Source organism: Lissotriton helveticus, chromosome 3_1, assembly GCF_964261635.1.
Source record: "Lissotriton helveticus chromosome 3_1, aLisHel1.1, whole genome shotgun sequence".
Taxonomy (NCBI): Eukaryota; Metazoa; Chordata; class Amphibia; order Caudata; family Salamandridae; genus Lissotriton; species Lissotriton helveticus.
The window spans coordinates 1170154595-1170182545 of NC_136061.1; the positions used below are offsets into that span (position 1 = coordinate 1170154595).

General features: G+C 48.3%; 1 protein-coding gene across 2 annotated transcripts in view; it reads right to left on the bottom strand.

Annotated features, from left to right (window-relative positions):
* Positions 1-27740, bottom strand: part of CCNT2 (cyclin T2) — a 70709-nt gene extending 42969 nt beyond the window's left edge. Inside the window, exons 1-2 of one of the 2 annotated variants that reach the window (XM_078681811.1) lie at positions 27464-27740; positions 26581-26662 (exon numbers count right to left, since the gene is read on the bottom strand). In XM_078681811.1, the coding sequence (XP_078537937.1) occupies positions 26581-26662; positions 27464-27630 (249 nt within the window). In that variant the 5' untranslated portion in view covers positions 27631-27740. The remainder of the gene's footprint in view (positions 1-26580; positions 26663-27463) is intronic. The other variant, XM_078681810.1, reaches the window with a different exon arrangement.
* Positions 27741-27951: the final 211 nt, after the last annotated feature.

The following is a 27951-nucleotide window of genomic DNA, read 5'->3' on the forward strand; positions in this document are numbered from 1 at the left end:
AATTCTTAGGCTAGGGAGAACACTGAGAGGGGGCATCGGGAGGGTGATTCAATGAACCAAAGTGTATCATATATTGGTCGGTAGTAAGAGGGTAGCGTAGTAGTGTCACCATCAAGTAGAAGTATAGTGCCAAAGGACAAGGTGAACAGTGATACAAAGCGATGCAGAGTCTCTGATCCAGTACCTATAGAGTTCAGGAGATCTTGGCCAGAAGGATGGTTTTCACCTCTTTCTTGAAGAGTGCAGTGGAACAGATGAGCCTGGTTTCAGGAGGGAGCGCATTCCAGATCCTGGGTGCCATTCCTGAGAAGGAGCGCTTGTATGTTTTCTCTTTCCGGAATCTACGAGGTTTCAGGAGTAGATTTTTTGTACTTCTATTGGATCTCGAACCTCCTGATATAGACAACTTTTGAGCGAGGTAGTTGGGTGCATTGTGGTGCACGGCCGCGTGTGTCATAACTGCAATTTTTAGCTGTATTCTGGCTTCAAAAGGCAGCCATTTTAGAGACTAAGTCTGGGGATATATGCGAGTGTTTTCTTGAGCCAGTAATGAGTCTCGCGGCAGCGTTCAGGGAGGCTCTTAGGGGTGCCGTTGTGGATAGCGGGAGTCCGCTGAGGGCCACAATTCTGTAGTCTATTCGAGGGATGACTAAAGCTTGTACAGCAGTTTGGAAGTCTTCGGCAGGGAGGAAGGGTTTAATTTTCCTCAGTGTGTTGATTTGGAAGTTAGCTCCTTTTGTGGCTTTGCTAACGTGCTGCTGCATGTTGAGCTTGGCGTCGAGTGTGATGCCTAGGGATTTCGCCGAATCCACGATGATTGGTTGGACATTGAGTGCTGTTAGGTTATTGAGCCAGGTTTGGGTGGTGGAAATTTTCGCCGGGGGTGAGATGAGTAGGAACTCAGTTTTCAGAGCATTTAGTTTGAGGTGATTATCGGCCAGCCAAGATTGAGTGTTAATAAGTGTGGAATTCAGATGTTTGATATCTTCCGGGGATTGTAGCTTTAGGTAAAGTTGTGTGTCGTCGGCGTACATATGGAATTGGACATTGGAAGCTTGGAGCAAGGTGGCGAGGGGTTCCATGACGAGGTTGAACAGTGTGGGGGAGAGGGAGGATCCTTGTGGAACACCTAGATCTGCAGGCACAGGTGTAGATAGTACATTGTCGATCTTGAACTTCTGAGACCGGTTATGAAGGAAGGACGAAAACCATTTGAGAACAGTTCCCGATAGACCCATTCTAGTGCTTAGCAGCTCCAGCAGGTTCTCATGTTTGACCGTGTCAAATGCTGAAGAGAGGTCAAGAAGGATGAGGAGGCAAGACTCATTGCAATCAAGGATTTGGAGGGCGTCATCAATTGTGTGTCATAGCTGTTTCCGTGCTATGTTTCGCTCGGAAGCCTGATTGATGAGGGTTGAGGAGGTCAAATTGGTCAATGTGTTTAGTTAGTTGGAGTTGGACACATTTCTCCAGCAGTTTGGCCAGGGTGGGGATATTGGTGATGGGACGGTAATTGTTTAGGTCAGACGGATCAGCTGTAAGTTTCTTGAGTATAGGCGTGACTTGCCCCACCTTGAGGGAGTCTGGAATGAGACCTTGTTGAAGGGAGCTGTTGATGATTTTGGTCCAGAGAGGGAGGAGCAAGGGGATGAAGTATTTTACAGCATTAGCAGGTAGGGGGTCAGTGAGGTGATTAGAGGGCTTTAAGGTGCAGAGCACTTTGTGTATTGCTTCTTCCGAATAGGTATCGAAGTACAGCCAAGATGCATTGTTTTTAGGTTGAGTGTTAGACATCCTGGTGTGGTTGGAGAATCGGCTTACATCCATGATGAGGTCATTTCTTATGTTGTCAGTCTTTAGCTTAAAGAAAGCAGAGAAGGCTTCACAGTGTGGGGTGTCGCTTGTTGTGCTGTTTGATTGTACGGGTTGTGTCTTTGTTTGAGTCTTGATTAGTTCGAACAGCTTTCTTGGCCTGTTTTTTGCTTGGTCCAACTGGCGGCTACAGAAGTCCGACTTTGTGCGCTTTATTTTCCTGAAGTAGGCATTTCTCTTGTTCTTAAGCCTTTTCAGATGCAGTGATGAGGGGTCAGATCTCCAGGTGCGCTCTGCCATTCGCATAGTACGCCTGTCATCATTGAGTCTGTCGTCATACCAAGGGTTGGAAATTTTGGTGGAAACTCTCTTCAGTTGCAATGGGGCGACTTCATGGACTATTGTATTCATAGAGACAAGGTAGTGGTCGGTCAGTGATTGAACATCCGAGGCACCTGAAGGGGGAAGGAGGAGATTGCCGATGTGGGGAGGCAGGGTAGAGGGGTTAAGATTCTTCATGTCCCTTTTCCGGATTTTGGATTTGGTTGGTTGAGCTGGGTTAGGTTTAACTTTTTCGTTGATAAAGAAGGTAATAATGTGGTGATCTGACCAGTCACAGGGTTGGATCGCCCACAGTTGGGTAGAGTTCTCTTTGGCGATGATGAGATCGAGTATCGAGCCTTTGTCGTGTGTTGGTCTATCGCATATTTGGGTGAGGTCAAGCACGTTAAGGAAAGTTTTGAGACTATTCACCACTGTGTCTTTCTGATCGTTCCAGTGGAGATTGAAGTCACCCAGGTAGACTTGGGTGGTCTGCCGACCGGCATTGATGTGATCATGTCCATGAGTTGTTGGGTGAATATGAGGTTGTCACCAGGCGGGTGATAGATGAGATGTAAAGCACAAACTTGTTTGCCCTCGCTGGTGATGTCGAGGCAGAGGAGTTCACAGGAGGTAGGGGAGGGGGAGGTGGCTTTAGTAACGGAGAGGTTGCTCCAAAAAATGCATGCAATTCCCCCGCCCGTCTTGCCCGGAGGCCTGTCCAGTCTAGTGATGTGATAATTGGGGGGGACTAGTATGTCCATAATCGGGGTAGAGGCTTCAGTAAGCCACGTTTCAGTCAGAATGGCTAGGTCCAGATCCATTGCTGAGACGAGATCAGCGATGTCGGAGGAGTGTCTCTGGGCCGATCTGCAATTGAGTAGGATGCATTTGAGTTTGGGAGAGAGAAGGGTGGTCGAGCCTTCTAGTGTGAGGGGAACTTTTCTGAGGTTGTTAGGGACGGAACCTCTGTTGTTGAGTGATGGGAGCCTCAGAGGATTTGTAAGGATTGTGGGTATGGGGATGTGTGTGTTAGATATGTGTTTTACCGGACCTGGGCCATAAGAGCGTAGGAGAGAGCCTAGGTCGCGGTCCGACAGTGGGTTGAGGACACGACGGGGGCGGTGGGAGTTATTGCGAACGGGGATAGTCGGCCAGCGCTGCCTCCTGACCATCTGTGGAGAGTGCAGGTCTGTTGTGACATGGATGAAGTCACTGACTGAGTGATAGTCGGAAGAAAATTTGTGGCAAACTGCTAGAAGAGGCACTGGTAAGTCACTGGGACGATTCATGTGTATATATGAGATTTTGTACAGTGAACCCACAGAAGGGGGAGAACTGTATTCAGCCATCATGCATCACTACCCACTTGGGGTGGAACTATAATGAGCTGATTAATGAATGACTTATTGGGTGTCCGTTCCATCAACCGCGAACATGTCGAAGACGAGGGGCATACTGCTCTTAAGAGGGTTCGGGGAAGTGGGAGACCATCAATGGGTGTCAGTCTCAGCAGCGCCTCAGAATAAGGGCACGGGCAATGGCTTTCCCCCCGATTGCAGGTGTTGAATTTGACCGTGTGGGTCACAAGAAAACAGACAACACGGAGAGTCTAAAATCCGCTGGTACACGGCCAAACCTGCGGCAGAACCCCCCCCCCCAACAAAAATATAACTGGAGGCAGTGCCTATGCACACTCAAGGGTGGGAACCTGTGACTAAAAAAACCTTTGTTAGAACAGGCAGCCTGCAAAAACCTGAGGCCAAAACAAAATGGCAGGAGTACGTAGAGCATTTATATCTACAGCAACATATGCACAGACAAAAGATTTTTTAGTGGACCCGTAAACGCCCTTTCATATTTTTATATCCAATATAACTCAACGGAATGAGCATTTTCCATTTAAGAATACACGACTGAAAAAGCATCAGGGAGTAGATCACATACCTCCAATGACAGCAGCCTCCAAAGCATATGACTAATGTGGTAGCTCTTTTTTTTCTTCTAAACGCATCACGTACCAACTTTAAATAAAGGTTTCTTAAACATGTAACACTGAACTCCATTTTGTACTTTTATTTGAAGCCAACTGGTTTAGGCATATCCAGAGGAGGATATCTACATCAACAAAATCTGGGCAACACTGAAATGTTGCAGTGATGAGCCTCAAACTAGGCTATATATAGCTTAAGTTTTGAACAAACGTATGTTCACAGAGGAAAAGCTTTACAACTTCACAAACCACTATCCCTAAATTTCCCAATACTAGCACTTACTTAAGCCCAGTCACATGCTTTATTTGGTCATATCAAAGCAGACTTTGCTAATTCCCAGGCCATAGACTTTCACTTATGAGGAAATGTTCATGCATACTCAGCCCCAGGTGAAACTACGTTAAAAACTCAGGTACAACAAGACTCCGCAAAAACATTTAATGAAAAACTAGTGCCATAACTAGTCTAACTTTAGGTAATGAGAGCTAAATTTAAACAAGCATTGGCATAGTCAACCGTTAATGTTGTAGCAGTAAGGCTATTGTGCTACATAACTAAATACTTTATATGGTCCCAAAGGCGAGACCTATTGGCTATGCCAATGCTTGTTACATGCTTTGAGTTCGGGCAAAACTATCAACAAGCATTTGCAATGCAATAGGTCTCGCAGCATTCAAGTTTGAGTTATTGGCATTGTATATGACAATGTGTTGCATGAATTCTTTTCCAAACTCTGTATTGGCTGGTGGTGTTTGTGCCCGGTGAAAGCGTGCACTGACGGATGGTGGTGTTTGTGCCCGGTGAAAGCGTGCACGAACAACTTATGGCGTCTGTGCCTGGTGAAAGTGTGCACTGACGGCTGGTGGTGTTTGTGCCTGGTGAAAGGGTGCACTGGTGGCTGGTGGTGTTTGTGCCCGGTGAAAGCGTGCACTGACGGCTGTTGGTGTTTGTGCCTGGTGAAAGGGTGCACTGGCGGCTGTTGGTGTTTGTGCCTGGTGAAAGCGTGCACTGATGACTTATGGTGTCTGTGCCTGTTGAAAGTGTGTACTGACGGCCGGTGGTGGGTATGCCTGATGAAACCATGTACTGATGGCTAGTGGTGTGTGTGTGCCTGTTGAAAGTGTGCACTGATGGCTGATGGTGTGTGTGCATGGTGTAAAAGCGTGCACTGACATGTTTAGAAGTAAAGTGCGCCATACTGCGATTGCTACAATAGTTAATTGTGGATGTGCTAACCATTGATGCGTGCACTGATGGCTGGTGGTGTGTGTGTGCTTGTAGAAAATGTGCACTGATGGCTAATGGTGTGTGTGCCTGGTGGAAGTGTGCACTGCCAGCTAGTGGCGTGTGTGCCCGGTGAAAGCGTGCATTGACGGCTGATGGGGTGTGCCTGGTGAAAGTGTGCACTGACGGTTGGTGGTGTGTGTGTGCGCCTGGTGAAAGCGTGCACCGACGTCTGGTTCTGTGTGCGTGTGGTGGAAGCGTGCATTGATCGCTGGTGTTGTTTAAATAGCAACATACTTGGGTCCAGCATATAGAGCACTCTTTTTAAACAGGCATTAAGAGTGAGACAGCACACAATGATCCAATGGTAATTACTAGTTGAAGGCAAATCGCATATAGAACATTAGGAACACTGCAATTCTTTACATTGATTCAGACGGTCCTTGCTGCATTCAGGACATTATCAAAAATCAGTCTGTTTCGTGAGAAGTAATACCTTACATCCTAAACAGCTGTTTTAACAGAATGTTCCCGACTTTAAAAAGAGAGATGACTAAAACATTGGCAGGGAGGCAGCATCCTGAATTTAGGTTGTATGAATGTTACTTTATTGTTTGACTGAAAGAAAAAAGCTCAACTATAATAAACTCCTAGCCAACGCTGCAACACCATTCTGCCAGCTAAGCAAGCCGAGTAAGAAGGGATGTGCGGACTTCACCCGAAGGTGTCAGAGCGAATTCACAATAGAAACAGAACTGATACATGAGAACATTACTAGTGAACAAAATACAAAGGCAAACGTTACATTACATGAGGCAAAAGTGACAATGATAACAAACCGTGCCTTACACAGTGTGTAAGGCACTTTTTGTTATCTTAGTCTAAGCCCGCCTGATTCTATGAAATGGCGGCGGGACGCGGGACAGGCCTTTATCCTTTTCTTTCACTTTCCGTTCCGCACTTCCGCCGCCGCGTATGCGCGTGCCGCGTGCGTGGGGGGCGTGGGCAGCAGGGCTGGCTGCTGCTGAGTGGTGGTGAGCAATGCCAGGCAGCCCCAGGGCACGCACAACATTATGCGGGCCAATAAGCAGTAAGCCCCTGTGCGTGGCATATGGGGCGCGGCAGGCGGCGCGCATAGCCAAAGAAGAAGACAAGAGAAGAACAACGAAAACTACGAACTTAACTGCCTTCCAAGTCCAAGACAAAGCAGCCAGGCGGCCAGGCCCGCCCACGCTGAGCTGCCCTGTCCGATTTCCGAATCCGAGTCCGAAGACCAAAGTAAGTCACTCAGAGTCTGTCACTCCGTCTCCGTCACCGACCGGCGGGGCAGGGCTGCTGCTGGCTGCCTGCCTCCAGGCCTGCTGCGTGCACTAATTAGTTGCTTTCCTGTCGCGCATTTGCCTGCTTCTTATTTATGTCCCAAATTGTCACTCGTGTTTGTCCCTCCTATAGAACATGCTTTCTCGCTTCTGTACTTCTTTGCTCCCGGGGCCGCACTCAGTGTTGCTCTCTGTTCTTGCCTGTGTGCCGCTTCCCTCCATATTGGGTTCGCCCTTGCACTCAACCAGCCCCCCAACCCCTGTTGCTTCCTCGCCTGCTCCATTTGCCCTCGGCTGCTGCTGAAGCAAGCAAGCAGGCAAGCCTATATTATAATAGTTACAGTGCGCAACGCACGCCAGGGACGGATGGTAACGGGCCCCGGCCTATAAACATTAATTATGGTGCCGTGGTGCGCACGCCCTACCGGCCTGGCCTGAGCCTTTTTAAAATTAATTAAATAGTTGGTAGTGGTACGCACTGGAGCCGGGCCGGGTCTTCATAATTAAAATGGTGCACGGGAGTGGCGGCGCGCAGAGTAGTGCTATTTTTATTTTGTATAGTGGTCATTTTCCTGCAGTTTTGCTCTTTTAGACTACTGTAAATAAAATGCGCTTTTATCAGCCAACGTAACGGTGTTCAATGCATTGGTCTTGTTAAGATGAATAGCTAAAATACTAGATTGTTATTCCATCATGTTTTTAAATGTTCAGCATCACATGCTTACTTTCGTGAGCTTTCTATGTACTTATGACATATGCATCATCGTTATAGTTGCTTCAGTCAAGGAAAAAATGCGTGTCTCTGCATCAGATGTTTGGTGATTAGCAGCTGTCCTAAGCAGGTGTTACAAAAGGAACCTTACATTATTAATCTAGTATGTTTGCACTCCGGAATTTTTCAAGCTAGCTCAGTTGGTTGATGCACCTGTTACAATGATGCAACTCTGAATCTGCACTCTGAATCTCCACTCTGAAGCTCCACTCTGAATCTCCACTCTGAAGCTCCACTCTGAAGCTCCACTCTGAAGCTCCACTCTGAAGCTCCACTCTGAAGCTCCACTCTGAAGCTCCACTCTGAAGCTCCACTCTGAAGCTCCACTCTGAAGCTCCACTCTGAAGCTCCACTCTGAAGCTCCACTCTGAAGCTCCACTCTGAAGCTCCACTCTGAAGCTCCACTCTCCACTCTGAATCTCCACTCTGAATCTCCACTCTCCACTCTGAAGCTCCACTCTGAAGCTCCACTCTGAAGCTCCACTCCACTCTGAAGCTCCACTCTGCACTCTGAAGCTCCACTCTGAAGCTCCACTCTGCACTCTGAAGCTCCACTCTGAAGCTCCACTCTGAAGCTCCACTCCACTCTGAAGCTCCACTCTGCACTCTGAAGCTCCACTCTGAAGCTCCACTCTGAAGCTCCACTCTGAAGCTCCACTCTGAAGCTCCACTCTGCACTCTGAAGCTCCACTCTGAAGCTCCACTCTGAAGCTCCACTCTGAAGCTCCACTCTGAAGCTCCACTCTGAAGCTCCACTCTGAAGCTCCACTCTGAAGCTCCACTCTGAAGCTCCACTCTGCACTCTGAAGCTCCACTCTGAAGCTCCACTCTGAAGCTCCACTCTGAAGCTCCACTCTGAAGCTCCACTCTGAAGCTCCACTCTGCACTCTGAAGCTCCACTCTGAAGCTCCACTCTGAAGCTCCACTCTGAAGCTCCACTCTGAAGCTCCACTCTGAAGCTCCACTCTGCACTCTGAAGCTCCACTCTGCACTCTGAAGCTCCACTCTGAAGCTCCACTCTGAAGCTCCACTCTGAAGCTCCACTCTGAAGCTCCACTCTGAAGCTCCACTCTGAAGCTCCACTCTGAAGCTCCACTCTGAAGCTCCACTCTGAAGCTCCACTCTGAAGCTCCACTCTGAAGCTCCACTCTGAAGCTCCACTCTGAAGCTCCACTCTGCACTCTGAAGCTCCACTCTGCACTCTGAAGCTCCACTCTGAAGCTCCACTCTGAAGCTCCACTCTGAAGCTCCACTCTGAAGCTCCACTCTGAAGCTCCACTCTGAATCTGCACTCTGAATCTGCACTCTGAATCTGCACTCTGAAGCTCCACTCTGCACTCTGAAGCTCCACTCTGAATCTGAACTCTGAAGCTCCACTCTGAATCTGCACTCTGCACTCTGAAGCTCCACTCTGAATCTGCACTCTGCACTCTGAATTTGCACTCTGAATCTCCACTCTGCACTCTGAATCTCCACTCTGCACTCTGAAGCTCCACTCTGCACTCTGAAGCTCCACTCTGCACTCTGAAGCTCCACTCTGAATCTCCACTCTGCAGCTCCACTCTGAATCTCCACTCTGCACTCTGAAGCTCCACTCTGAATCTCCACTCTGCACTCTGAAGCTCCACTCTGCACTCTGAAGCTCCACTCTGCACTCTGAATCTCAACTCTGAAGCTCCACTCTCCACTCTGAATCTCCACTCTGAAGCTCCACTCTCCACTCTGAATCTCCACTCTGAAGCTCCACTCTCCACTCTGAATCTCCACTCTGAATCTCCACTCTCCACTCTGAAGCTCCACTCTGAAGCTCCACTCTGAAGCTCCACTCCACTCTGAAGCTCCACTCCACTCTGAAGCTCCACTCCACTCTGAAGCTCCACTCCGAATCTGCACTCTGAATCTGCACTCTGCACTCCGAAGCTCCACTCTGAAGCTCCACTCTGAAGCTCCACTCTGAAGCTCCACTCTGAAGCTCCACTCTGAAGCTCCACTCTGAAGCTCCACTCTGAAGCTCCACTCTGAAGCTCCACTCTGCACTCTGAAGCTCCACTCTGAAGCTCCACTCTGCACTCTGAAGCTCCACTCTGAAGCTCCACTCCACTCGGAAGCTCCACTCTGAAGCTCCACTCTGAAGCTCCACTCTGAAGCTCCACTCTGAAGCTCCACTCTGAAGCTCCACTCTGAAGCTCCACTCTGAAGCTCCACTCTGAAGCTCCACTCTGAAGCTCCACTCTGAAGCTCCACTCTGAAGCTCCACTCTGAAGCTCCACTCTGCACTCTGAAGCTCCACTCTGAAGCTCCACTCTGAAGCTCCACTCTGAAGCTCCACTCTGAAGCTCCACTCTGAAGCTCCACTCTGAAGCTCCACTCTGAAGCTCCACTCTGAAGCTCCACTCTGAAGCTCCACTCTGAAGCTCCACTCTGAAGCTCCACTCTGAAGCTCCACTCTGAAGCTCCACTCTGCACTCTGAAGCTCCACTCTGAAGCTCCACTCTGCACTCTGAAGCTCCACTCTGAAGCTCCACTCTGCACTCTGAAGCTCCACTCTGAAGCTCAGCTCCACTCCGAAGCTCCACTCTGAAGCTCCACTCTGAAGCTCCACTCTGAAGCTCCACTCTCCACTCTGAATCTCCACTCTGAATCTCCACTCTGAATCTCCACTCTCCACTCTGAAGCTCCACTCTGAAGCTCCACTCCACTCTGAAGCTCCACTCCGAATCTGCACTCTGCACTCCGAAGCTCCACTCTGAAGCTCCACTCTGAAGCTCCACTCTGAAGCTCCACTCTGAAGCTCCACTCTGAAGCTCCACTCTGAAGCTCCACTCTGAAGCTCCACTCTGAAGCTCCACTCTGAAGCTCCACTCTGAAGCTCCACTCTGAAGCTCCACTCTGAATCTGCACTCTGCACTCCGAAGCTCCACTCCGAAGCTCCACTCTGAAGCTCCACTCTGAAGCTCCACTCTGAAGCTCCACTCTGAAGCTCCACTCTGAAGCTCCACTCTGCACTCTGAAGCTCCACTCTGAAGCTCCACTCTGCACTCTGAAGCTCCACTCTGAAGCTCCACTCTGCACTCTGAAGCTCCACTCTGAAGCTCCACTCTGAAGCTCCACTCCGAAGCTCCACTCCGAAGCTCCACTCTGAAGCTCCACTCTGAAGCTCCACTCTGCACTCTGAAGCTCCACTCTGAAGCTCCACTCTGAAGCTCCACTCTGAAGCTCCACTCTGAAGCTCCACTCTGAAGCTCCACTCTGCACTCTGAAGCTCCACTCTGAAGCTCCACTCTGAAGCTCCACTCTGAAGCTCCACTCTGAAGCTCCACTCTGAAGCTCCACTCTGAAGCTCCACTCTGCACTCTGAAGCTCCACTCTGCACTCTGAAGCTCCACTCTGCACTCTGAAGCTCCACTCTGAAGCTCCACTCTGAAGCTCCACTCTGAAGCTCCACTCTGAAGCTCCACTCTGAAGCTCCACTCTGCACTCTGAAGCTCCACTCTGAAGCTCCACTCTGCACTCTGAAGCTCCACTCTGCACTCTGAAGCTCCACTCTGAAGCTCCACTCTGCACTCTGAAGCTCCACTCTGAAGCTCCACTCTGAAGCTCCACTCTGAAGCTCCACTCTGCACTCTGAAGCTCCACTCTGAAGCTCCACTCTGAAGCTCCACTCTGCACTCTGAAGCTCCACTCTGAAGCTCCACTCTGCACTCTGAAGCTCCACTCTGAAGCTCCACTCTGAAGCTCCACTCTGAAGCTCCACTCTGAAGCTCCACTCTGAATCTGAAGCTCCACTCTGAAGCTCCACTCTGAAGCTCCACTCTGAATCTGAAGCTCCACTCTGAAGCTCCACTCTGAAGCTCCACTCTGAAGCTCCACTCTGAAGCTCCACTCTGAAGCTCCACTCTGAAGCTCCACTCTGCACTCTGAAGCTCCACTCTGCACTCTGAAGCTCCACTCTGCACTCTGAAGCTCCACTCTGAAGCTCCACTCTGCACTCTGAAGCTCCACTCTGCACTCTGAAGCTCCACTCTGAAGCTCCACTCTGCACTCTGAAGCTCCACTCTGAAGCTCCACTCTGCACTCTGAAGCTCCACTCTGAAGCTCCACTCTGCACTCTGAAGCTCCACTCTGAAGCTCCACTCTGAAGCTCCACTCTGCACTCTGAAGCTCCACTCTGAAGCTCCACTCTGCACTCTGAAGCTCCACTCTGAAGCTCCACTCTGCACTCTGAAGCTCCACTCTGAAGCTCCACTCTGCACTCTGAAGCTCCACTCTGAAGCTCCACTCTGCACTCTGAAGCTCCACTCTGAAGCTCCACTCTGCACTCTGAAGCTCCACTCTGCACTCTGAAGCTCCACTCTGAAGCTCCACTCTGAAGCTCCACTCTGAAGCTCCACTCTGAAGCTCCACTCTGAAGCTCCACTCTGCACTCTGAAGCTCCACTCTGAAGCTCCACTCTGCACTCTGAAGCTCCACTCTGAAGCTCCACTCTGCACTCTGAAGCTCCACTCTGAAGCTCCACTCTGCACTCTGAAGCTCCACTCTGAAGCTCCACTCTGCAGCTCCACTCTGCACTCTGAAGCTCCACTCTGAAGCTCCACTCTGCAGCTCCACTCTGCAGCTCCACTCTGCACTCTGAAGCTCCACTCTGAAGCTCCACTCTGCACTCTGAAGCTCCACTCTGCACTCTGAAGCTCCACTCTGAAGCTCCACTCTGCACTCTGAAGCTCCACTCTGAAGCTCCACTCTGCACTCTGAAGCTCCACTCTGAAGCTCCACTCTGCACTCTGAAGCTCCACTCTGAAGCTCCACTCTGAAGCTCCACTCTGAAGCTCCACTCTGAAGCTCCACTCTGAAGCTCCACTCTGAAGCTCCACTCTGAAGCTCCACTCTGCACTCTGAAGCTCCACTCTGCACTCTGAAGCTCCACTCTGCACTCTGAAGCTCCACTCTGCACTCTGAAGCTCCACTCTGAAGCTCCACTCTGCACTCTGAAGCTCCACTCTGAAGCTCCACTCTGCACTCTGAAGCTCCACTCTGCACTCTGAAGCTCCACTCTGCACTCTGAAGCTCCACTCTGAAGCTCCACTCTGCACTCTGAAGCTCCACTCTGAAGCTCCACTCTGCACTCTGAAGCTCCACTCTGCACTCTGAAGCTCCACTCTGAAGCTCCACTCTGAAGCTCCACTCTGAAGCTCCACTCTGAAGCTCCACTCTGAAGCTCCACTCTGAAGCTCCACTCTGAAGCTCCACTCTGAAGCTCCACTCTGAAGCTCCACTCTGCACTCTGAAGCTCCACTCTGCACTCTGAAGCTCCGCTCTGAAGCTCCACTCTGCACTCTTAAGCTCCGCTCTGAAGCTCCACTCTGCACTCTTAAGCTCCGCTCTGAAGCTCCACTCTGCACTCTGAAGCTCCACTCTGCACTCTGAAGCTCCACTCTGAAGCTCCACTCTGAAGCTCCACTCTGAAGCTCCACTCTGCACTCTGAAGCTCCACTCTGAAGCTCCACTCTGCACTCTGAAGCTCCACTCTGAAGCTCCACTCTGCACTCTGAAGCTCCACTCTGAAGCTCCACTCTGAAGCTCCACTCTCCACTCTGAAGCTCCACTCTGAAGCTCCACTCTCCACTCTGAATCTCCACTCTGAAGCTCCACTCTCCACTCTGAATCTCCACTCTGAAGCTCCACTCTCCACTCTGAATCTCCACTCTGAAGCTCCACTCTCCACTCTGAATCTCCACTCTGAATCTCCACTCTCCACTCTGAAGCTCCACTCTGAAGCTCCACTCTGAAGCTCCACTCTGAAGCTCCACTCTGAAGCTCCACTCTGAAGCTCCACTCTGAAGCTCCACTCTGAAGCTCCACTCTGAAGCTCCACTCTGAAGCTCCACTCTGAAGCTCCACTCTGAAGCTCCACTCTGAAGCTCCACTCTGAAGCTCCACTCTGAAGCTCCACTCTGAAGCTCCACTCTGAAGCTCCACTCTGAAGCTCCACTCTGAAGCTCCACTCTGAAGCTCCACTCTGAAGCTCCACTCTGAAGCTCCACTCTGAAGCTCCACTCTGAAGCTCCACTCTGAAGCTCCACTCTGAAGCTCCACTCTGCACTCTGAAGCTCCACTCTGAAGCTCCACTCTGAAGCTCCACTCTGAAGCTCCACTCTGAAGCTCCACTCTGAAGCTCCACTCTGAAGCTCCACTCTGAAGCTCCACTCTGCACTCTGAAGCTCCACTCTGCACTCTGAAGCTCCACTCTGAAGCTCCACTCGGAAGCTCCACTCGGAAGCTCCACTCGGAAGCTCCACTCGGAAGCTCCACTCGGAAGCTCCACTCGGAAGGGGCAAAGATCGGAGCATCACGGAACTAAAACAAATATAAACAAGGGCTGTGAGTTACTCTGCGCATGCGCGGGGGGCAAGCCTGTTCATTCCAAGCCAGCCTCAGCCAGCCTCGGGAAAAACGAAAGTAATAAAAAAGCGAAACTGACACTGCCACTGCAGACAATGCTGCGCGCTCCCGAGGTGAAATCCGGCACTGAAAACGCTCGTAACACTTTGGTGTCCACTCTCCTAAAAACGGATCACATTAGTTGTCGAGCTGACAGCATTCATGCTTCGCATGAATGCTAACGTCAGCTCGACCTAAAAAGGATTGCTTTCCGTATATAATGCATATGGATGATAAATATTTGGAAATGACTAACAGCACGGTGATTTTTTAGATGAATTACACAAAAGCCAGTAGGAGTTAAGGCACAGGTCTGCACCTGGAAAGAGTAGGGTTCGGATGTAGGCTTATTTAAATAATGGTATGAATGATAACAATTTAATACAAAAATTTAAAAAAAATACATTGTTATTTACAAAGCCAAAAGCTCAAATGTGCGTAAATGCGAGACCTATTGCATTGCAAATGCTTGGTGTCTCTATGAATGACCCAGCCCGCCATCACGTAGCTCTAGCCCCCTGAAATTCCACATTCCCTCCCATATAACAATGCATATAGAGGTTTAACGATGCACCCTACCTCACAGTTCTCATGACACACTAATAGAATTACTTGGAATGTGCGGGAAATGTACACCCCTGCACGCCGCTACCCCGTGTTTCCGTATTTGAAGCGTCGATGTGCACGCATTGAACTATTGCAGGAAAGGCATTGAACTAACATAGAAGCTATTAGATTGCAAAGGCGCTAGTGGGGACAGGTATACATTATATTGTGGGTTGTAGGTGTTTATGTTGCAATGGTATCTACCAATAGAGCTGAGAAGAAAAAAGTGATTAAAGACAAAAAGTCATGTGAAAATACTGCAATAAACAAATGCATCACACTGTAACAAGCATATCCAGGAGCACAGTGCAGGGATCAAATAATGTCTTCTGCAGTTTGTGGAGTCATATTAGGCGGGGGGGGGGGGGGGGGGGGGGGGGAGATGGGGGGATGGGGGGAGAAAAATCGGCCCCAAACTGGGGACGGTTATCAGCTAACTTGCAATGGTCTGTGTGTAGCAGTGAGCTGCCATTGGTGTCAATCTTACTGTTCAAAGATGCTTGTGTGTTTTCCAGGGAGGCTACAATCCATTCAACCAGCACCTTGTCTAGCTTGCTCACAACAGATGAAGGATGACAGGGCTGCTCCAGTGCATCCGTGCCACTGACTGCCTGTTGAGGAATTGTGGAGGAGTGCGAGGATGTGCCTGGAGTACTGATAAATAGGCGACCCCATGTCAAATGACATCCTACGTACTTACTGAACAGGAAAACAGTCTATTTCGCAATCAGGGCCCGCTCACCAGCACCTCAGTGATCCCTCCAGCACGAGCAGCCCCATTAAAGTAGTAGAATCCTATCCAGGCAACTCAAGATGTGAAAGCAACAGGGTGGCAGCTCTAATGCGAGGTCGACCCGCAGGTACAGCAGCCAGGCCGCGGCATCACAAGGTAATGAGGCTAGGTACTGCCGAAAGGTCTGAGCAGGTGCCTGCCAACAGAGGCGCAAACAACAATTGTAGGACCCGCTTGGCAGCGCTCTATAGCTGTGTGTCTTATTTGGTATGTGCCATTTGGTGATTGGTGTGTGGCTCTTCAGTGGCGTTTGGTGTGCGTGTTGTGGTGCGTATCTGCGTTCCAGGCATTCCTATAGAGCAGAGTTGGCGGCCACCGGAGAGGGCTGGCTTGGTTGTTGTTTGAACCACCAAGTATTATAGTAATGCTGCTGGCAAAGTGATTAACAGCACCAAGCGCGTGCGGATCCGTCACAGTGGTTTTCACAAGGTTGATGCGAGGACCAAGAGCCGCGCTAATTAATCAAAGATGGGAAAGGCGCGCATCTGCATACACAATTACGTCCATTGGGGACTTAGCAGATTGCTGTATGAATGGCACTTTTCTTATGTTGAGCATTTTCCGAACGAGATTGAAAACAAAAGAACGGGCCTCCACTAACAGCAGCCACTACAACGAAGCAAAATAAAGAGCCGCGCCTCTGCCCTGAAGGGCATTTCCACACTGATATCTTTGATCAAAGTCAGCGAGGTACTTTTGAAGGTCTTGCGCCTTTGACAAAAGCTAATGCTCCAAGGATCACTTTTTATCTTAATATTTCTCTGTGATTAAAAAACAGCTACTCCAGTAAATCACTTGAGAACGCGAATCACAAGAGCTGTCGGTGTTCACATCCAGTGCTGACAGGCTGCAACAGCACCTTCCCTAGCGTACTACAAGCTAAACAAACAAGCTCTAAACCTCAAAGTGAAACCAATCGCGTGAACGAGCGCCCAGGAGTGCTGCGTGCCGCCACAAGCACAAGTATGTGCTTGGAAAAAGAGCTGCACTACGGCTAAAGGTCTCCTATGCAGTGCATGCGCACTGCGTAGGTGAGACCTAAAAAGGTGCCTTGCTAGACCACAGGGAACTCTATTTACAAGAGAGAACTAAAATCACAATTTAGTATTTTCTTTACTTGTGTAACATCTTAATGGAAATACACAATGAAATAAAAGTACTTCACATCAGAAAGTTAAACCTCCTGCAACATTGTTCTGGTACTAATACTTTTTGCCATCCAAGGTAAGTCAATTTTGGAGTTACATGAATGGCAAACATGGAGTAATGCAGAACAGCCGACGAAAGCAGTTTAACACACTAGTTGTTGTGCTTTAAGTGAATTTTAAATGCTCCCAAAGTAAACAAGGGTCGCTCTACACAATATGAAAGGCAGTCATTGAAGTACCAATGTCAGATTACAAAAAATGATGACGCACTAGGGAAACAAACCTTGGGGGCCTATGGATAAATACCGTCCCAAACTTTTCGGCAATTGAAGTGCTTGTCACTCCTCCTCCCAACCCGGCTGCATGCCATTTGCCTAGCTGTCTGTCTGGTTGCAGTGACTGCACAGTGCACTCTCTGGCAACCCAAATACACAGTGTGAAATGCAAAGTCATTTTTTAGTATAATGCAGATGTAATAATGTTTGTTAACCAGACTCAAGAAAAAGTTTTAAAAAACTAATTATGTTGTAACGTTATATTTGAACCAACGTGATTTTAACGAAAAAAACGTAAACAAATATTTAGCTCCAGACACTACTTCGAGTCCATGATATTGTACTTGTAAATAGGGCAGGATGCTTCATAAATCTACTTGTCCTGTAACAAAATCCACTTGTCCCTTTGGTCTCATTATATAAGAGCTCTTATATAGCCTCTGATTATGCCAGGGCATATCCCATAGTAGTGTTTGAATACTATTAATCATTTTATGTTGCCATGTTTCTGCAGATCCACATACTGGGACTGAAGATGGGGGGTAAGCAGTAGTTCCAGGGTTGGCATGCCCAATTGAGCCTGTGCAAACCTACCAACTTGCATGTTTTAAGGGTTTTCAACAAATCTTCTCTAATCTTTCCCATACTGAGAAATGTTGGAAATGTACTCCCGAGTGGCAGACGTAAACCTTCTTTCAGAGTTGGGAAAAAAGTAGTTGGAGGGAAAATGAACTTTCAAACATCCAGGTTTTCAAATGAGCAAATCTACACATGCATACTTGCTCATGCTAAAATGCAGTTCACAAATATTTTGTAGAAGTACAATTTCTTGCCCTACTAATGTAAATTCTTGTGAATTCACAAAAGCCATATACCAAAGGTGCACTGTTGAGACTTTCTTGAATAATTGGGCCCCTAATTTGGCCTGGCGTTAACCATGACCTTTTGTGTTTATTAAAATTCTCTCTTTCTCTGAATCGGCTGGCTTCACTGTGAGCGACAGCATTCTGCTCTTTCACAAGGAGCATATCGGTACACAAAATAGTTTTGATCAGTGCCAGTAACTAAGGTGGCAGTGTGTGCATTTTTTAGACCAAAAACAATGTTTGTGTTTGCCAATGTTTGTTATAATGCTGAGGGCCCGGCAGCTCTCACATCAATAAGGTTTTACAAAAGCCATGCCAAAACAAGTCACGCATTGCCAAAACTAAAAAGCTGACCACCAATGTCAGACGTACTGGCTTTGCCAAGGCTTGTTTATTTTTGTTTCCCATAATCTTATTGAAAATGGTTACATAAATTTTCAAATATGAATATTTTTGGGAAATACTAGCATGCATCAACACATTTTACTAAATTATGCTGCAAAGAAATGGTACCTGAAATTTTACAGTAGTTTACCAAAATGTTTTTCCCTACTTTCATTTTGAATAACATTTTATATTGAAAGCAAAGAAACCGTAATCTTGCTTTCAAGCTTCTGCAAATATTTGCATCTAATCAGAGCATTCTGCGAGTATCATGCAGAGCCTCGTGTTGCTAAACTTTGAAACCGTGTGTACACATTCATACTGGAACCACTATCAGTAGTGCAGTCAGAACGTACATTTACATGGAGCGTTCTCCCTAATAAAGGCTTTCGATTAATGAACCATAAATACAAGTTTGAACAGCATTAACACATGCACACAAATATTAACATAACTACAGGCAGTACCTTTCCCTGACCCTTAATGTGGTACTGCAAACTGGCAGCCAAAGGGTTTGTGCTGCAGGGGGTTGGGCCTACTTGTCTCAAGGACAAAATACACATTAAAACTTGTTGCCCTTGACCCCAAACAATATATCATGGGCGTCGGGCTATAGGAATTCCACATCGCCGATACGGATCATGTCACTTGCCCAACACAACCGCAAAGACTATTAATTACTCCCTAACCTTTTAAATTGGGAAGTAAAACCAATTAGCACCCACAAGAACTCTTTGAATTTTGAGATTTGAACCCCAAAGTCCCTTGCAATCAGTGAGACAGCTCACCAAGTAAAGTTTCATTGTATATGGTTTTCTAGCATTTTATATTCATACACAAGGTTGCCCATTTTGTGAATTAATGCTTATATCAAAAAAATGAGGGAACTAAAGATAAGGCTGCATCGCCGATCCATTCAGTAAGTTTATTGTAAAATTAATGATAAGTATACAATACATGGTGCTCTGAAAACAAATATACAATATGTAGATCCTTAAAATCAGATTGGTTTTCAACTAAACAGCTGTGTTCAAATTGGACTTTGGATTAGAAAGTACATCCAAAGCCCAACACTATCTTTTTATTATACAGAAGGCACCCCCAAGGTCTGCCCTAGGTGCCCCACGGGTAGGGTGCCTTGTTACAAAAAGTTGAGACATTATAAAATATGGTTTATGTGCCCTGGTGGGAGAAAATAGGCAGTCGTTTTCCCCCACTGTAGTCCTGCTAGCTCTATAGCTTAACATGGGATGGCTTTAACTTTAATAAAGTCTAACTTTTGTTTGGAGTTTGGTAGCAACAACTCAAAATATCAAATTAATAGCTACAATAAATCCAACAACATGTCATTGTCGGATATTAAAAGAATATAATTTTAGAACTTACCAACCTGAAGTTACCTAAAACAGCCCTGTAGCCAGAGCCAAGCTGCTCCCGTGGTAGGTATGAAAAGGCCTGGGGCTTAAACAAAACAGCCATTTGGTGGGAGGGGATTTGCTTTCAGGAGAAGCCAGAGACGGAAGGAGCTAGGGAGGTAAACGGAACTTCAACTGCAAAAGAGCATGTGTCAAAGGACCAAGGCCAGCCCTACTTTTTAGATCCCCATCCAGATGTGAGCCCCCCGTTAAGATTAGGAGAGAGGCTACAAGGGGAGTGCAGTGAAATGTTAGCCACACCTGTGGGTAGGGTCAGCCAGACGCGTCCCAAGGAAAGAATTTCTCTATATGATGATTTTTGAAGAAAAGTGCATTCTTGGTCAAAAACATGTCACACTTTCCAGGAAGTGGTTCTCTCAGAGGGTGGAAACTTGAACCGTCCCCAAATCCCCCTCCTTGCTAGCCCAGACCAGGGAATGAATATGGGAGCTCTACTGGATTCCCTCAGTTCCCTGCCTGAAACATCTGGAGATGGACTGCCCTTCTGGACCCTTGGACTGCACCACAGAAGCTTGCACTCAGGACTGCACCCGCTGCACTCAAAGCGCCACACAAGAAAGGACTGTGCCTGTCTTAATATAAGAGTAGTGGACTCCCTGAGCAGCAACAGATATAAAAGTGCTGGAAGTACCCACCTGTAATATCCAGCTGACCAGCTACAACCACATTTCCTGGACTGACAAGGTGCATTGTGAGAGATTGAGCCCCAGACCCCAAGGTATAAAGCTTCTGACCACTTGGCTGGTGCTGCTGGACACTTTATGACCCAAAGGAAACCTTTCAGAAGATCTGGAAGTTTGAGAACCTTGTGCAAAATCTTTGTAAAAAGTACCAGAAGATCAGCTCATGGTCGAGAGTCAAGTCGCTGCATCTAGAATCGGTTTGACCGTGCTGGTTTGTCCCGCTGAAAACTCAGGAGCTCCCTGTTGTGGAGGACAAAGATCCCCCAAGACCCAAAGCATTGCACGGAAGCAGGTCGTTGTCGTCAAATCGAGCCTCTGACCCATGGACTCGCCGATGAGAAATAAGCTCCCAAGAAGTGATTATGTGTGAAGGTAAACTCTTGAGCTGGACCTAGCACTCATACCTGACCTGCGCTCCATAACAAGTGGCCTGAAACTTTAACAAAGCACCAGTCCATCGCGACCAGATAACAGCGAGTGGCAATTTAAGCTTTTCAGCAATAGAAAGTACAATTTTTTTAATGTAATCTTGTTTTGATATCAATTAAAAGATAAAAAATACTATTTCTGTAAAATCATGGTGGATTTTGGTGTTCTTTTCATTTTGCTAAGTGTTAATAAATGCTTCACACCTGTCTCCTAAGTTATGCCCGACTACTCGTCTGCCAAGCTTAAAAGGATTCATTCATTAAGACCTTAATGAACTTTTAGTGATTGTGGTATTATTACCGGGATTTGGCAAAATGGCGCTGGAGTAAAGGCAGCGCCTGAGAGGAGCTGCTTCAGGGAGTAGCTGCCCCACACTATCGACACTGAGTGCAGAGGGTGCAAGGAGCCGTCCGAGAGCACCCGCTGTTACCTGCAACACCTACTGCTGCCGTGCTGAGAGTTGAAGTACGGAGTGTGGCCGGCTGGCAGCACGGCAAGATGGCGCCAGAGTAAAATCAGCGGTACCCCATTAAAGTAAGGTGCGGCTTGGGGTGCTAGTGCGGAATGGCTTACATTGTGTGAGGCTCCCGCAGTCCGGCTGTAATCAGATAATTATCCTGTGTCCAAATGCTTTGATGATCCCGGGAACAAGCGGGTAAATGCAGCAGAATGTGATCTGAGGAAGCGGAGCGAAGAATCAAGGAGCCTGCTGATATAAGTGGCTGGAGAACGCAGAGTGAAGCTGCGACTGAGACGCGCCTCTGCACTCCCCGGAACTGAGAGGTGGGCGAGACACGTACGCAAGGCCAGGGGCGCGCACGTGGGCACTGGGCCGTAGAGACAAGATGGCGGCGTAGATGCACTGGTGAGCAGCTATAACATGGAGGCATCCGACTGCTCGAGCCCCTGTACACGGCAAATTAAATTTGGGCAGAGGAGCATGGGTGGCCTGGGAGGATCAGAGCTTCAGATGGGAGTACTCTGCGGCGGAACTCCGAGGTACAAGCATTAGCGGCGCCGCTGTGGCAGAACTAAGCTGCTTTCGCAGGCACTGCGCAGACAGATCAACTCCCCATCACAGCACCTCACAGAAAAGGCGGGTAAAACCTCAAAGAGTGCCCCATAGGACCATAAAGACATACGGCGGGAGCCAGTACAATGTGAACACCCGAAGGGGCATCAGGCTGGAAATAACTCACTGAATCAAAGGCGCCATTGCAAAGCACGAGTGAATAAGTGGGCACTGCGTCGTACTGCCTACATAAAGCCTGAGGGTGCGACAGCGTGGGTGATAAGAGACACGGGCAGCTTGGTGGGGGGGCCCACCTGTGATAGTTACTGCCTGCTTTGAGTGGGCAGGTGGTTGGAAACTGGCCCTAAATCCCTACGGCGTAAGAAACTATTGAAGCGCGCTGAGCTGCACCACACAGTATAAGGCTTATATTATTTGCAGAACCACAAGCTACAGTTGCCAGCAGAGAACCATGAAAGAACCACGTTCATTGGTTGTGAGGTGTATAGTAGGCCTACAGACTGTGGCGAGCGCCATTATGGGGAAGCCGGGTACACGCCAGCCGCGGCTAATGTTTCAATCTAAGAAGGGCACTCAACAGGCAGTCGACGGAGACAACAAAGCAGAAGGTGTGCAGCAAACTCTTCAAGTGGAACCAGGTGACAAACTCAATCTATACTTAGAGGTGTGTCAGGGGTTTGCGACCATCGCCGATAAAATGGACACATTGACGCACATGGGTGCCCATAGTGCGTAAAATCGAAGGGCATGACACGCAAATAAAAGATGCTGAGCAATGTATATCTGACTCGGAAGATGCGACAGCTCAACTGCAGAAAACTGTCACACAAATGGATAAGTTGTTAAAAATTATAGCTGCCAAGAACGAGGATATAGAAGCGCGCAGCTGACAGAATAATATTCGCATTTTGGGAATTCCGGAGTGTGTGAACACAGGCAAGATGGAGTAGTATGTGGAAAAACTTCTCAGAGAGGTGGTGGGAGTGAGTGGAATCCTTATCCCCACATTTCATCGTGGAGCGGGCCCACCGCTCACCTCCTGGGACTGCGCCTCGTCCTATCATTGCACACCTATTGAATTATAAGGATAGGGATACAGAATTGAGTGGCTACAGAAAAAAAAGGAACTAACTTATGATGGGAGTGTCCTTTACCATGTACCCAGGCTTCACGCTATTAGTTCAGGAAGAAAGAAGGAAATTCCTTACTATCAAACAGAAATTACGACAGGCGCAGATACCCTATGCTCTCCTGTACCCAGCACGACTACGCATAACATATCAGGGGAAAACAACGATTTACGCTTCACCCCAGCAGGCAGAAGAATTCCTGAAGAAGCTCAAGCAGAAAAAAAAAAAACTCTCCTGCTTTGGAGGACTCCTCAAGGGCACAGACATCAGATGTGGAATGAGTGCTTGCAGAAATGCCCGACGAACTACAGGGACTTCCTAAGCGTTCAGTAGGCATCTGACATTCCTCTGTTGTCATAGACTAATACGGAACAGGTGTTTATTGCCCCGGGGACGGAACATCACAGAATCATTATATTCCATCTTCAGGACGAACAGTAATAAAATAACCGGACACCCTCAGAGCTTTCTCAGGGACTTGGTCGGGAACACCGACCACCTGGAGAGACGAGAAGTACACTGGGGACACCCAGCAGAATACCCCCACAAGGGTGTACCCCACAGGTTTCTTTTTATTTCCATAGAACTGTACATCTTGGTGGGTTATTTATTTTGTGTAGTTTACTTGACCTCAGAATTTGTTGGGAACAAATGCTGAAATGCATGACAGTTAAGAGATTGGGAGTTGGGGTGGGATTGCATGTTTTGTTGTTTGCAGCAAGCACAGTACATATAGGCAGACAGACTGTACACTACTAAATCGGATCTACTTAAGTGCACTGTTACCATATGCACAATTTGCACTAGGATGGCATGATGGCTGCAGGAGATGAAAATATACTGAAGGTATTGTCATGGAACGTCAGAGGATTGGGCCAGCTCCACCAGGATAAGGCATTTAGATGCCTACGTCAAATATTAATCTCCTTGTATGCGGACGATATGAAGCTTTATGTCAGGGACCCACAAGCTAACATCAATCCCCTTTTAAGGGAATTTATTGTGTTTGGTCGCCTGTCCGGCATACAGATAAATTGGGGCAGGTCACAGGTATTTCCACTTACTCCTGCAGTACCCAGATATCAACTTGATTTTCCTTTGGAGTGGTGTGACACAGATCGAACATATTTGGGCATACAGGTGACTAGGGATAAAGAAGAGACGGTCCGGGCGGATTATGGCACGGTCATTCCGAAGCTTACCAGCAACGTTACGCGCTGGATTTCTCTTCCGTTATAGTTGACGGGCTGTGCCTCTCTTATAAAAATGATGGTGCTCCCACATTTTTTTTTAATATCCGTTTTTAAATATACCATATCATTCAGGGCCCTTTTTCTTTAAGACTTTGCGTACTGAACCTATAAGACTTATGGGGAGGGAAGCAACCACGACTTCAGTGGAAGACCCTGATCAAGCCATGCAAACATGGTGGTTTTGATATGTCGGATTTTGAGACCTACTACCTCAGTGCCCAAGCCCAATACGCTTATTATCGGATACACCCTCCCAGATATATGACACAGGTAGCCACTGAGGACTGGCTCGTACATCCTATCCCGCTCAATGGAATCATACACGGACCCAGTCGCTCGTGGGCGGAGCCACCCACTACAGTCACAAGTACAGTAGACGCCTGACATCGAATAACCAATATCCTCTTTGCCACTCTTATATTCACCAAGACTACCCTTGAAATATCACCCCGCTGTCTCTGTGCTACAAGAACAGGGGTTTCAAAATGTATGTAGATGTCTGCATATCTTGGTCCGGAGAGACCCCTTTCATAAAGGACAGTTTTGTGCCTCAGAACATCTATTTCAGGGGACACAGCCTACATCCCTGGACATATTTCCCTACGTGCGCCTGAGACAGGGGATGAGAGCACTCCTGCCGGAATTCCCCCAGGAACCGGCAACTCTTCTCCCATTACACAACATGCTGGGATCCACAGAATGGACACACTTGGTGTCTAACCTGTATAAATGTATTCGTACCCAACAAGAGAACAGGTCGGGCTCCAGACACCGGTGGGGCGGGTGAAGATGGAGCAGCTGCCTGAAGAGTGAGTTATGGCCGAGAAAAAAGCACGTAATGGGCAATGCAAGCATCTGGGGGCCCCACAGGGCAGCCTCATGAACCCCTAGGTGCCTGACCTCAACATGGCAGCCACCCAAGGGTCATAGAACAGCTCCAGACACAAAAAGAAGCTCCCACAGCCACAGAGACTCCACAAGGCACTGAAGGGACATGATCCCCTGCAGGACCATACTCAAAGCGGGGGGAACACCCTGGACAGGGGAAAAAAGCCTGAAGGGAATGGCCGGGACCCTCGCTGTCGGATAGGGAGAGACCTAGCTAGCGCAAACCCACCGGGTATCCGCAGTGGAAAAATCGACCTCTACGCGGGGAATATCCACAGTAGGTAAGGGGATGGAGGGACAAGGGGGTCACTCAAGAAGCACTCTGCAGACTTTTTGAAACTGTCCCTTCCACCTATCCTCTCTTGACCGGAGGGCGAGCTGGAGGATGAGGCGGCAGGCGTTTACCAGCAACACCATGACTGGTGCTCCTGATGGAACTTTAACGATGCCCCCTGGGCGGAAACCAAAACTGTCTGTACTTGCAGCGGTGCCCGAGCAACTGTGGCCGATGCCCAGTGGAGCGGTCATATGCAGCTATAGAGGAGTTTGGCTATGGTTCACCCCTCGGCCGGCACCTACCCAGCTTAACATCGGACATAGTTTTCCTCGCCTCCCCTTTATGTTTTCCTAAGTGCATTCCCTACCCCCGTTTACCATTCCCCCTCTACCTCTTCACTCCCCATAAGATGTATGTATGAGCTAATAATCTCACATTATTGTGTAATCTCATGTTTTTTTCTTCTTTTCTCCTATGTCTATACAGGTCTATGTAATTATGGAACCTGTAACTCTCTGATCCCCATGTAAAATGCTGATACCTCCGGGTCTAATCAGCGCTATGTAAATCTTTGCAAATAATACAGCGGTGCCCGGGCAACTTTGGCTGATTCCCGGTGGAACAGTCATATGCAGCCATAGAGGAGTTTGGCTCTGGTTCACCGGCACCTACCCAGCCGGACATCGGACATGGTTTTCCTCGTCTCCCTCTTGTGTTTTCCTACCTGCATTCCCTACTCGTTAACCTTCCCGCCTCTACCTTTTCAATCCCCGTAAATGTATAGTATTTATATAGCGCACTTCTACCCGGAGGCCTCGTAGCGCTGTATTCATACCGCTGTGGAACCCATCCTGGCTTTCCTGTTCCTTGTCCACTCTTGGGCCCCCCCAAGGTGAAGCCAGGCATCCAAGCGTTATTGCCCAGAGTCACAGAGTGGGACCCATGATTAGACTAGGCACCGAGGCGAGAATTATCAGGTCTGGGGAAATGGAGTCCAAGAGCCGCCGAGGCGGGAATCGAACCCTGGTCCCAGGCCAGACCTCTGCATCAGGGTCTGCCGCTCTAACCATTGAGCCACGCTTCTCCACGTGTATGGACTCTAATAATCTCACATTAATGTGTAATCTCATGTTTTTTTCTTTTCTCTTATGTCTATACCAGTCTACGTAATTATGGAACCTGTAACTCACTGATCCTCATGTAAAGTGCTCTGATACCTCCGGGTCTGGCCAGCGCTATATAAAACTTTGCAAATACAAATTACTAGCCGATGGTAACTATTTCCACCTACTAACCCACCTTCATACAACAACAAAACTGGCAACATTTCAGTAGAATCTTTTGACGTGGTCTGGCCTAACCAGAAGACGCCACTGGCATCGAGCCTGTTACTGCACTGACCTCTTTCCCCTCATGTCAAGGAAATGCAGCTTAAGTAGACAGAAAGAGATCAAACGCATAGAAATAGGATGTGGGTTCAAATATACGCATATACTTACATTTCTATGGAACTTTGTAAAAGAATGATGCATATAAAACCTGTGCATGTAAACAATTGCGGTGTTTATCGTCAATTGCGATCTGATGTATCCGTTAAGGGGTAACAAAACAAAGAACTGCTAAATAACAGCATTTATCTGATCGACAAATAGTCAAAATCATGAAACAAGAGTTATACATGTTGGCGAATAAATGCTCTTTGGTTTTTCTACTGTTCCCACGGGAAAAACAGTAATTAACGAAATGTTAACAATGACTTTCAGCGTTCATTTGCTGTGTGAATACTAGCAGTCCCATGGAGCAAAGGAAATCCCAGCGAACGATAGGCACTAGCCATCACACAAATTCCAGATCCACACTACCCGACAAAGGGGCGCCTCACTGCACAATGGCCTCTGCGCCTCCAAAGGGCACTCGGAAATGAAGGCGCAGGAGTAGCTTAACACTACAAATTTACGAACACAAAACCCTACAGCCATCTGCGCCATTTCCATCAGACAACGAAACATGGCTGCGTCATCCCGTACCCAGTGGAGGCCGGGACCGGGCAACGCCGGCTTTTATCGTGGGGAGGCCGCAAACGGGTACCGCCCGCCATTATACTGAAATATTCCGGCAAATAAGACGTCGCCGGTCTGCACCAGCGAAGAATCAACCACTCCCGCAAAAGACGTAAGTGCGGCCTTTAGGTCTACACCTTAGTGTGTATCCTCAGCCCGGGGGAAAAAAAACACGAGCAGGGTACCCCGATGGCCCAGCCGTTTCAGCCACAATCGAAAGCATGATGTAAGAAATAAAAACTCCTTGCTTCTATTTAAGCAGAATTCCCAAAAGGCCGCCCAATCCCTGCTCAATAACCGCAGGCCGCAAGTAGAAGGATACACGTTGAGCCGCTGCCCCATATCTTGGATGAGGTTCGCCGCCTGCTGCCGGTAGGACAACTCCTTGTCGGCCTCCAGGCCGCAGCGCCTTGAAGGCGTGCTGTCCAATTGTTCCCGGGTGAAGAACCATCTAGAAGCAGCAGCGGTGTCTTCCCGGCACTCAGCCATCACACAATTCCAGGGCGCGCGCAGAGCAGCAGTCACCAACTGCGCCGATACGTCGGGCGCACCCCAGCGTCACAATCGCCGGAAGCGCGGCCACTAGGACCGGAAGCAGATCTACTGGCATTCTGGGACTTGTGGTTCCCTGCAACAGAAAACATTTATCAAGAAACATAAATACACAATTGTCCTAGTCTTTCTTCTTTAAACGCCAGTAGAGGCGCTAGCATGAGTCTCACTACAATCTCTTGCGGACGTAAGAGAACACATACATCATAGTATTTAATTGGCGCGTTACTTTAGGCGCCCATGCTGTTTTATACGCAT